We start from the raw sequence: 11,909 nt of genomic DNA on the forward strand, positions 1-11,909 counted from the left end.
TTAGTTACATTAGTAGTTACTTTTATCAAAAGTAACTCAGTTACTTTCCCTAGTAACTCGTTACTTTCAAAGTAAGAGAGAGTAAGAGAGAAAAGCCAATTAGCTGATCACTGATCAGTTTCAGGATTGAAGTAGAAACAGGAGAGGGGGGGTGAGAAGACAGAATAAATCCAGCTTTTTGTCTTTTCCATTGTAGCTGAAGTCCGGGACAAACTGTTCCTTTTCACCTCAATAAGAAACGTGTAATATTGTCTCTGAATACGAGACGATTCCGTTTTTTACGGGACGGTTGGCAACTCTAATAATTAACCTTATGAACAAAATAAAGTTCAACATCAGTAACATAGCACCACCCAGCTGTATAGAAACTCCGTCATGCTAGCTAGCACGCAGTACGCAAAATGTCAGCACAACGAAAATAAACTTCACCTAAACTTGGTTTATATCTGACCCAGATGGACTGCAGGTCATAACTTCTTACCTGAAGTTCAGTTCACCTGACGCTCGGACCAGCGGCCGCTTCGGGTCTCTGCTCTTGCCTCCCTTTTCCTTCATCCACCTGCTGGCTTCCACAACTTGCTAATGTTATTGAATCTGTGGAAGCTCCGCGATAGCCACCACACGAAGTAACGAATAACGAGCCTATCTAAATCCCAGTAACGACTAACGTGTACCCGGTTTTGGCATAATAACTAGTTACCGTGCTCGTTACCACAATAATAACGTAGTTACTGTAACGCGTTACTTAATAACGTGTTAGTCCCAACACTGATTAATTCTTAGGTTTAACATGTTACATGTTAAAGTGTTGCTTTACCTTTTTATTTGATGACCATCAGGGACATCATCCGTAAGGTGGAGCGGGCGGAGGCCTTGATGAAAAAGGCCTTGGAGATGAGTGAGCAGGTGGAATGGCGATTTAAGGACCATAATGGGTCAATGGTGGCCTTTGACTTGAACACCAACCTCACCCTCGAGGAAGCTTTCAAGACTAAACAAAAAGCAAAGATCAAGATCAACAATGACGCGTACACCGCCGACCCAGAGCGTGAAAAAGCAGTTTCAGCAAACGGACGTAATGACGTGGAGCTCCATCGAAAAGACCTGAAAGGTGAGTCATTAATGTGCACGTAGTCCTCATTTAACCTGCTGGAACAACACAGAACAATGTGTCCAACGTTTTCCATCAAACCAAACCATAGGCTGAAGAGATTCTAAGGCTCCATTCACAACATCTTGTTCGGGCTCCCTGACCCAGTCTATTTCTAACCCTTATAATGTGTATGCCTAAGCATGCAGCTGTGCTCTACGTCATTCTGCAATATTTCAGCCCAGTTATCATGCTGGATGAAGCTTATGACCTTCAAAACACCAACCGCCAACTCGTTATGAGCACAGTCACATTGTGTATATATTAGAATAATTAAAACAGCTTTAGTTAATCATTTTATAAACAATATAATAATTTTCAATGCTATTTAGACCAAGAAAAGGCTGAAAAGTTTCAATGGTGAGTTTGTAAATTGAATTCTTGCTTAAAATGTTATAATGAACAGGAAAACTGAGCTGAATAGCTGTAGCTTATAAAACAAACTAATGAGCACAGTCCCACGGTGTTGTTTTAATATTTTCCAATGAAACTGCAGGCAGAGCCTGTTGCACATATACAATGTTTATGTGGAATTAAATAGTTTGAACACTTATAATAGCTGTTTCAGGTACCAGCGCTCTGCCTTTGCCTTCATGTTGGGAGGACATGAAGGACGACCTGCTGAAGTTGTTTGCTGTGGCTCCAGCATCTAATGAATACAACGATGTGAAGAAGGAACTGACGAAGACCGGACTCAACCTCAACATCATCAGTGTATGTTCAGTCATAAATACATGGACCAGACTGTATGATGTACACAGAAGTATTCTATATTTTTTATATAATTGAAAACAAAAGGAGAGTAAATTAGTTCCCAAGTCTCAGCTTCAACTTCAGTTGGTTTGGCATAAACTGTAGTGTTGGACCTAAACATGTGACATCACCCACTGGTTTTCCATTCCCAGTTTGAAGCCTTGACTTTGCCACCTTGGATCATTTCAAGCCAGCAGAATTTGAATGTTGAATAAATTATAATTACTTTGTCAACAATCATTAGAGAGCAGACACAGAGGTAAGAAGGACAGTTATTGTACTTCAATGAAAATCACCAACATGATGTGTTTGGATTACGTCGGCAGATCGAACGAGTCCAAAATCCGTCACTGTGGCAGAACTACCAGATCATGAAGAAACAAATGGAGGTGAAGAATAAACACACAAACAATGAACTGCTTCTGTTTCACGGCACCACTCACACCTCCATCCATCTGATCAACAAACAAGGCTTCAACCGCAGCTACGCAGGAAAACATGGTAAAGCCATCACACACAGTACACATTTTAACATTGCAACACATTTATTCAAAATTAAGTGGTGATGAAGTAAATGAGGTAAGTAATCACAGCTTCTCGTGTCGGAGATTTGAAAAAGCATGGTGCAGTGTAAGTGTGATGATCCACACATCTTCAGTCACAGTTTTTCATTACTTCATAAAGTCACTGGTAGGAAGGCCGTACGCTGTCCTTGAGTCACAGGTCACTGTATCTGTTTCAGTCACTGTATCCACTCAAAAACATTAGGTTAAATGGACAACCATGAAATGGGGAAAATATTTAAATATTACATGTACTTATTTACCCCATAAAAACATTAAATACATTATATATAGAGATAGCACGATACCACTTTTTTTATGTCTGATACCGATACTGATATCATAAATTTGGATATCTGCCGATACCAATATGAATCCGATATAGTGTTTTTTAATCAATAAAACTGTTTATTTTTTTAATATCTTGCTGCATTTTGTATAAGTTAATACTCAAGTTAAAAAAAACCACTAAAGCTATTCCGTTAAACCTGTATGCAAAAAACACACTGCACCCAAAATATTTTATAGTTCAGCAAAACTGATCAATCTAATAAACTTAAACCTGCTCCATCCTCCCTATTCTGGTATTTTAAAGAGTAAGCAACCTAACCAATAGGGCTCTAAACTCCCAGCAAAAAAAAAAAAAAAACAGGGAACCATCCCCCACCTCATGATGCTTAATCTGTCATGGTCCTGAGTCTGAGGACTCAGTGTTTTGTGTTTCCTTATGCTGTTGTTCATTCCGAGTGTGTATTCTGTTGTGACTTTGCCATTTGTTAGGTTTCTGTTCTTTGCCTGCCTGCTCCCACTCTCTGTGTTCCCTCTGTCTGTCCATGGTGTCATTGTGTCTGCTCATGAGTCTGCCTGTCAAGTTCAGTGTCCTGTCTGGTTCTGTGTCTGTTAGTTTCCTGTTTTATTCTGAAAGTTCATGTCTCATGTCAGTGTGTTCAGTTTTACCTCTCCCCTGTCTCGTTAGCCTAATTGCTCCCAGCTGTGTCTCCCCTCTGTGCTCCGTTCAGGTCCCTGCGTTTTGTTGTAAAACAGTCTGTGTGTTTCCGGTTTTACTTTGTAGGTCTGCCTCTCATCGTGTCCATTAGTGTCAGCTGTGTCCACCTCTGCATGTCATCTCCTCATTACCTAGTGTGTATTTATAGTGTGTGTTGGCTTCTGTTCATCGTCATATCGTCTGTGTTTCTTGGTGTAACTACGTCTCTCTGCATTCTCAGCCCACGTTTCATGCTTAGGTTTGTCATTTAGTTTTTCCAGTCTAGGTTTTTTCAGTCATTTGTCTTGTCTCACTGCCTGTTCGGTCGCTCCTCTTCTGTAAATAAATCATCACTCTCATCACCAGTCCACTGCCTGCATTTTGGGTCCTTTTTCTCCTACACCAACCGGCTCACCCCGCCAGCCGTGACATAATCGACGTAATCAACTTTAATTTGATGCAGTGTGAAAAAAAAATGCACAGAAATAAATTATTTTTCAAGAATAATTAAATAGATTCAACATCTTTCTTCTACAGAACTGCACAGATGGAAAAAGTACTATAGCTTACTAGGGTATATTAGACTTAACAGTTACTATATACAGTAATGGACTTCTGTAGTTTTCTCTGGTCCCCTCCCCAATCAGACCAGGAGTGACATGTTTAGCCGCATGTTCTCCTTAAATTGCTGGCTGTCTGAGTGGTGTCCCAGAAACGATGTGGGCTTCATAGATAATTGGCAAACCTTCTGGAGGAAACCTGGTCTTGTTAGGAGAGACGGCATCCATCCCACTTTGGATGGAGCAGCTCTCATTTCTAGAAATATGGACAAATTTATTAAACCCCCCAAAATATGACTATCCAGAGTTGGGACCAGGAAGCAGAGTTGCAGTCTTACACGCCTCTCTGCAGCTTCTCTCCTCCTGCTACCCCCCCAAAAACCCATCTTCATAGAGACTGTGTCAGCTTCCAAAAAGACAAAAAACAAACTAAAAACCAGCAACAAACAACTTAAACATAAACAATCACAAAGAAAGAACAATACAGTACCCACATCTGAACCAAAGAGTAAAACAGTGAAATGTGGATTATTAAATATTAGGTCTCTCTCCTCCAAGTCTCTGTTAGTACATGACTTAATAATTGATCAACAAATCGATTTACTCTGCCTTACAGAAACCTGGTTGCAGCAGGATGATTATGTTAGTTTAAATGAATCAACACCCCCGAGTCATTCTAACTACCAGAAACCTCGAAGCACAGGCCGAGGGGGAGGTGTGGCAGCAATTTTTCACACCAGCCTATTAATTAATGAAAGACCAAGACAGACTTTTAATTCATTTGAAAGCCTGATGCTTAACATTGTCCACCCCAACTGTGAAACTCGGAAACCAGTCTTACTTGTTATCATCTATCGTCCACCTGGGCCTTACACAGAGTTTCTGTCTGATTTCTCAGATTTTATATCTAATTTAGTTCTGAGCTCAGATAAAATAATTATTGTGGGTGATTTTAACATCCATGTAGATGCTAAAAATGACAGCCTCGACATGGCATTTAATCTGTTATTAGACTCAATTGGTTTCTCTCAAAATGTAAAAGAACCCACCCACCACTTTAATCACACTCTAGATCTTGTTTTAACATATGGCATCGAACCTGAACATTTAACAGTGTTTCCTGAAAACCCTCTCCTGTCTGATCATTTCCTGATAACATTTACATTTACAATAATTGATTACACAGCGGTGAAGAGTAGACTTTATCAAAGTAGATGTCTTTCTGAAAGCGCTGTAAGTAAGTTTAAGAATATAATCCACCCACTGTTATCATCTCCAATGCCCTGTACCAACACAGAGCAGAGCAGCTATCTGAACGCTACCCCAACAGAGGTCGATTATCTTGTTAATAATTTCACCTCCTCACTACGTACGACTCTGGATACTGTAGCTCCTGTGAAAACTAAGGTCTCAAATCAGAAGTACCTGACTCCGTGGTATAATTCTCAAACACGTAGCCTAAAGCAGATGACTCGTAATCTGGAGAGGAAATGGCGTGTCACAAATCTAGAGGATCATCATTTAGCCTGGAGAAATAGTTTGCTGCTTTATAAGAAAGCCCTCCGCAAAGCCAGAACATCTTACTATTCATCACTGATTGAAGAAAATAAGAACAACCCCAGGTTTCTCTTCAGCTCTGTAGCCAGGCTGACAAAAAGTCAGAGCTCTTTTGAGCCAACCATCCCTTTAACGTTAACTAGTAATGACTTCATGAACTTCTTCACAAATAAAATTTTTATCATTAGAGAAAAAATTACCAATAATCATCCCACAGATGTAATATTATCTACAGTTACTCTTAGTACCATTGATGTTAAGTTAGACTCTTTTTCTCCAATTGATCTTTCTGAGTTAACTTCAATAATTACTTCCTCCAAACCATCAACGTGTCTTTTAGACCCCATTCCTACAAAACTGCTCAAAGAAGTCCTGCCATTAATTAATTCTTCGATCTTAAATATGATCAACCTATCTCTAATAATCGGCTATGTACCACAGGCCTTCAAGCTGGCTGTAGTTAAACCTTTACTCAAAAAGCCATCTCTAGACCCAGCAGTCTTAGCTAATTACAGGCCAATCTCCAACCTTCCTTTCATATCAAACATCCTTGAAAGAGTAGTTGTCAAACAGCTAACAGATCATCTGCAGAGGAATGGTTTATTTGAAGAGTTTCAGTCAGGTTTCAGAGCTCATCACAGCACAGAAACAGCTTTAGTGAAGGTTACAAATGATCTTCTTATGGCCTCTGACAGTGGACTCATCTCTGTGCTTGTCCTGCTAGACCTCAGTGCAGCGTTCAATACTGTTGACCATAATATCCTATTAGAGCGATTAGAACATGCTGTAGGTATTACAGGTACTGTGCTGCAGTGGTTTGTATCATATCTATCTAATAGACTCCAATTCGTGCATGTAAATGAAGAGTCCTCTTCACACACTGAGGTTAATTATGGAGTTCCACAGGGTTCAGTGGTAGGACCAATTCTGTTTACATTATACATGCTTCCCTTAGGCAGCATCATTAGAAGACATAGCATACATTTTCACTGCTATGCAGATGACACCCAGCTCTATCTGTCCATGAAGCCAGATAACACACACCAATTAGTTAAACTGCAGGAATGTCTTAAAGACATAAAGACCTGGATGGCGGCTAACTTTCTGCTTCTTAATTCAGATAAAACTGAGGTTATTGTACTCGGCCCTGAAAATCTTAGAAATATGGTATCTAACCAGATTCTTACTCTGGATGGCATTACCTTGGCCTCCAGTAACGCTGTGAGGAACCTTGGAGTCATTTTTGACCAGGACATGTCCTTCAACGCACATATTAAACAAATATGTAAGACTGCTTTCTTCCATTTGCGCAACATCTCTAAAGTTAGAAATATCCTGTCTCAGAGTGACGCTGAAAAACTAGTTCATGCATTTATTACTTCCAGGCTGGACGACTGTAATTCATTATCATCAGGATGTCCAAAAAACTCACTGAAAAGCCTTCAGCTAATCCAAAATGCTGCAGCAAGAGTCCTGACAGGGACTAGAAAGAGAGAGCATATTTCTCCTGTTTTGGCTTCCCTTCATTGGCTTCCTGTTAAGTCCAGAATTGAATTCAAAATCCTGCTCCTCACATACAAGGTCTTAAATAATCAGGCCCCATCTTATCTTAATGACCTTGTAGTACCATATCACCCTATTAGAGCACTTCGCTCTCGCTCTGCAGGCCTACTTGTTGTTCCTAGAGTATTTAAAAGTAGAATGGGAGGCAGAGCCTTCAGTTGTCAGGCCCCTCTTCTGTGGAACCAGCTTCCAGTTTGGATTCGGGAGACAGACACTATCTCTACTTTTAAGATCAGGCTTAAAACTTTCCTTTTTGCTAAAGCATATAGTTAGGGCTGGACCAGGTGACCCTGAATCCTCCCTTAGTTATGCTGCAATAGACGTAGGCTGCCGGGGGATTCCCATGATGCATTGAGTTTTTCCTTTCCAGTCACCTTTCTCACTCACTATGTGTTAACAGACCTCTCTGCATTGAATCATATCTGTTATTAACCTCTGTCTCTCTTCCACAGCATGTCTTTATCCTGTCTTCCTTCTCTCACCCCAACCGGTCGCAGCAGATGGCCCCGCCCCTCCCTGAGCCTGGTTCTGCCGGAGGTTTCTTCCTGTTAAAAGGGAGTTTTTCCTTCCCACTGTTGCCAAAGTGCTTGCTCATAGGGGGTCATATGATTGTTGGGTTTTTCTCTGTATCTATGAAGCGCCTTGAGGCGACTTTTGTTGTGATTTGGCGCTATATAAATAAAATTGAATTGAATTGAATTGAACTTCTATTCATTTTACATCAAATTAAAACTTTGGGTGTCAGATAATTATTTATTAAAAGCTCGACATTTTAAATGAGAAAAAGAAAGAAAAGTATGTCTTTGTGCCCCCTTTTTCCCTGTTCATGCCCTATCGGCCCCCCTGGCTAAACTTTGCTAGATCCGCCCCTGCACAGTTACAGCCGTCAGCTGCATAGAAAAAGATCCTGGTGTAGAAAGTAATATTAAATAAATTCTAACAACAGCTGATCAAGCTTAAACATGCTGCTGTTGTTCAGCCGCTGGTTTCCTCTTTCTGGTGCAAAGTGGGCCAAAAACAAAGAAGAGAGACGATCAGCTGATCATTGATCAGTTTCATGATTGAAGTAGCAGCAAGAAGAGGCAGTCGCTCCATATATCGGTTGTTAAGCTTTACGTGGGAACGCTTTACAAACATTCAGAGATGAACTTACACACTTGCTTTACTTCTCTCGGGGAAAACTTCCTCAGAGATGAAATGCTGGTTTGGTAGCGAGGCTACAAATACACACTGCTGCGACGTGCTACAGTTATGAGCTGAGTTACGCCGTGTTGCAAGTTTTGTGAGGTGCTTTTCTGATATTTAATGGATCGGATTACATTTTTTTTTCTCTCTCCGATATCCGATCCAGTAATTTACGTCAGTATTTGACCGATACGTAATATCAGATCGTCCATCTCTAATTATGTACATTTTTTTGTATTTATTACTATTATTTTTTTTACCACAATTTTAAGGAGACAGCTGATGTGCTGCAGCAGTTTTGAACCTTTGACCGATGGGCTGATGTGTGTTTCTGGAAGCATTTAAATCAGATATCATCGCCTGAATCTTGCCATTCAAAGAACAACTCCTTCATGCTTTTTTTTCACCCACACTTTTTTAATGAACAAACTGAGCATGGGGGATGTACATCATGTAGCATCAAGAGGATAAGGTCTGAACAGGTTTAAACTCTGGCCATAGTTGTGCTAAAATAAATAACACACATTTGTTATGACCCCGATCTCAGCTGTAAGGATAAGTGTCTGTTTCATTCTAGTTGTTTGATGTTTTACAAGGATGCCCCACATTTTGACATGTTTGGGATCCAAGTCAGTCTCTAAAATCTGTTGTGTCGTAAAGTAAATGTGTGAGCTGCAGTCATTTTACAGGGAGCACAGTGGACATGCAGCGTTCTAATTTCCACTTTAAATTGTCTGTCTATTAAACCCAGTATTCAGTTAATTTGTTCACTCTGTTCACAGGTGCAATGTATGGAAATGGCTCTTACTTTGCTGTGGACCCTTGCTATTCAGCAAGAAACTACGCAACGCCCGACACCAGCGGACACAAGCACATGTACCAGGCCAGAGTTCTAGTTGGAGACTACACCCAAGGACAACCAGGCATGATCACCCCTCCTCCCAAATCTGGGAGTGACTCAGACCTGTATGACAGCGTCACAAATAACACTGCCAAACCAACCATGTTTGTGGTCTTCAATGATATCCAGGCCTACCCAGAATACCTCATCACATTTACATAAAGAGCCATGCTCCTACTGTGCAACATGTCTGGGAAGTTGGGTGTTTTAATTTAACTTCAGTCTATCAGCTCTGTCAGATAATATAAAATACTGTACGTCTTTGAAGGGGGCGCTGCTGTTATAGTTTTTCCTGCTGCTGGTGTCACTTTGTACTTTAAATCTAATCAAATGCAGTTTGAAGGAGCATTAAAGTAACAATACAACAATTCCAGTGAGTCTCTTGTTGGTTATTTCATACACGCCTCATGTTGATAATGTTATGTTTGAGTTTACAGATCCTGTTCTGAATTAGTCACTTGAGCTTTGACTGGATACATTTAATAATAATGAGTTCAGATGTTGCTTCGGTCATGGAAGGACATTCCCCTTCATCAGAGGACTGAGGATGTCCACAGTGATCATTTTCTGAGTTCCACTGAGCACTACTATGAAGTTAATATACGTCTAAATTACGGTTATGGTCCATCGTTCCATCTTCTCAAACCTTAAAATACTTTAAAATTAACAAAGAACTAGAGCTGTTCTTGACTAGATTCTGATACAAGTCAGAATGTGAAATCCCACATTGGTAAATAATCCTTCCAAGTTTAAAGTTGAGCCAAACCTCATGGATGACATTTTCATCCAGACCTGTGCAAAACTGAGTGAAGAATCCTGAAAACAAACAAATAGGCCAAACCAGTCAAAAATGTAATTTGTATAATACTTCAGCTTTTGGCTTCATGTGATGACATCCATCAGATTGAAGGCTAACTGTGTATTTATGCTTCAGCAGCAAACCTGTACCTTTCACTATAAACACTATAGTGTTGTAGTGAAACATTATAAATAATCCTTATAACACTACAATGTAACCTGACATGCATATTATTGTAGGGTCTGCCTTACAATATAAGCACCTTGAGGCGACTGTTGTTGTGAGTTGGTGATGTATGAATAAAATTGAATTGAATCTCCCTGGAAATCTAACTACACAGTATTGTGGATGCATTTATGAACTATTATGATTGGCCTGATCACCGAGTGATTCCTCCTCCTGAATTTCTACATATTTTTTCACTAAAGTTACTAAGGAAAAGCAACAAGCAGAAGTGTCAGTGAGATGAAAATTCTCTTTGAAAGGTTTTATTCAGGCCTACAAAACATTTGTACTGACTCATCTAAAGGAATGAACAGATCAGATATTCAGGTTTGACTGGCTCAGGTGTAGAAACAGAAACTGAGTGCAGTGAGAACAGTTTGTCACTAAATAAAGGTTTGGAAGTTTTCCAGGATTACTTACGCAGTCTTTGAAGAAAGGCATGTTGCTTGAAATGTCCACAACTTCTAAATCAGGGGTCGGCAACCTTAGGCATGTGTGCCACAGCTGGCACGTGAAGGGTTAACTGATGGCACGACCATAGCTGGACTGGCCATCGGGCATACCGGGCATTTGCTCGGTGGGCCGATAATTTTTTATTTATTTTTTTGTAACGGTATAAACAATCAAAGGTGGTGGATTGGCCAGATGCTGGCCGGTGTATAAAAATAACTCAGTTGTTTGGTGGTGGCTATGGCGGAGCTTCCACAGATTCAGTAACATTAGCAAGTGGTGGAGGGCAGCGGGTGGATGAGAGAAAGGTGAGGCAGGAGGAGCAGAGACCCGAAGCGGCCGCCGGTCCGAGTGTCAGGTGAACTGAACTTCAGGTAAGAAGTTATGACCTGCAGTCTATCTGGGTCAGATATAAACCAAGTTTAGGTGGAGTTAATTTTCGTTGTGCTGACTTTTTACCGTCAGTTACAATAACTCGTACTGCGTGCTAGCTAGCATGAACTTTATTTTATTCATAAGTTAGTAGAGTTGCCAACCGTCCCGTAAAAAGACAGAATCGTCTCGTATTCAGAGAAAATTTTATGCATTTCGTGTTGAGCTGAGAAAGAATACAGTTTGTCCAGGACTTCAGCTACAATGGAAAAAAAAAAAGGCACAAAGCTGGAGTTATTCTGCGTCTTTGCTGCACAGCTGCCTCTTCTTCTCTCATTCTCTCCCCTCCCTCTCCTGTTTCTACTTCAATCATGAAACTGATCAATGATCAGCTGATCGTCTCTCTTGTTTATTTATCGCCCACTTTGTGCCAGAAATAGGAAACCAGCGGATGTCGCGTTAAACAGCAGCACGTTTAAGCTTGATCAGCTGTTGTTAGAATTTATTTAATATTAATTTCTAGTATCAGCTGATGTTTGCTGGAGCCACAGCTGTAAAGCTGCTGGTCATGATGTCGGTTTGGATATGTGGTGAGAGGGAAACATGAAGATGAAACCAGGAGATGTCCTTACTGAATCATCAGAGCTGTGATGGAGAAACAGGTTTACCTTTTAGGTGACATGGATGAGTTGAAGTTATGAACTGTTTCTGAGAGACAAATAACACCAGGATCCTTTTCTAAGTAGCTGACAGCTGGTAACTGTGCAGGGGCGGATCTAGCAAAGTTTTGCCAGGGGGGCAGTTAGGGCATTAACGGGGAGAGGGGGGCACAAAGACATACTTTTC

General features: G+C 40.6%; 1 protein-coding gene across 5 annotated transcripts in view; it reads left to right on the plus strand.

Moving 5' to 3' along the window:
* LOC105940554 (protein mono-ADP-ribosyltransferase PARP14) overlaps window positions 1-9,574 on the plus strand; it is a 61,012-nt gene extending 51,438 nt beyond the window's left edge. For 4 of the 5 annotated variants that reach the window (XM_076891292.1, XM_076891293.1, XM_076891295.1 and 1 more), the window contains 4 exons: window positions 840-1,111; window positions 1,710-1,864; window positions 2,230-2,404; window positions 9,099-9,574. In XM_076891292.1, the coding sequence (XP_076747407.1) occupies window positions 840-1,111; window positions 1,710-1,864; window positions 2,230-2,404; window positions 9,099-9,379 (883 nt within the window). In that variant the 3' untranslated portion in view covers window positions 9,380-9,574. The remainder of the gene's footprint in view (window positions 1-839; window positions 1,112-1,709; window positions 1,865-2,229; window positions 2,405-9,098) is intronic. The other variant, XM_076891294.1, reaches the window with a different exon arrangement.
* The last annotated feature ends 2,335 nt before the right edge of the window (window positions 9,575-11,909 follow it).

Source organism: Maylandia zebra, linkage group LG12 (genome assembly GCF_041146795.1).
Source record: "Maylandia zebra isolate NMK-2024a linkage group LG12, Mzebra_GT3a, whole genome shotgun sequence".
Classification (NCBI taxonomy): Eukaryota; Metazoa; Chordata; class Actinopteri; order Cichliformes; family Cichlidae; genus Maylandia; species Maylandia zebra.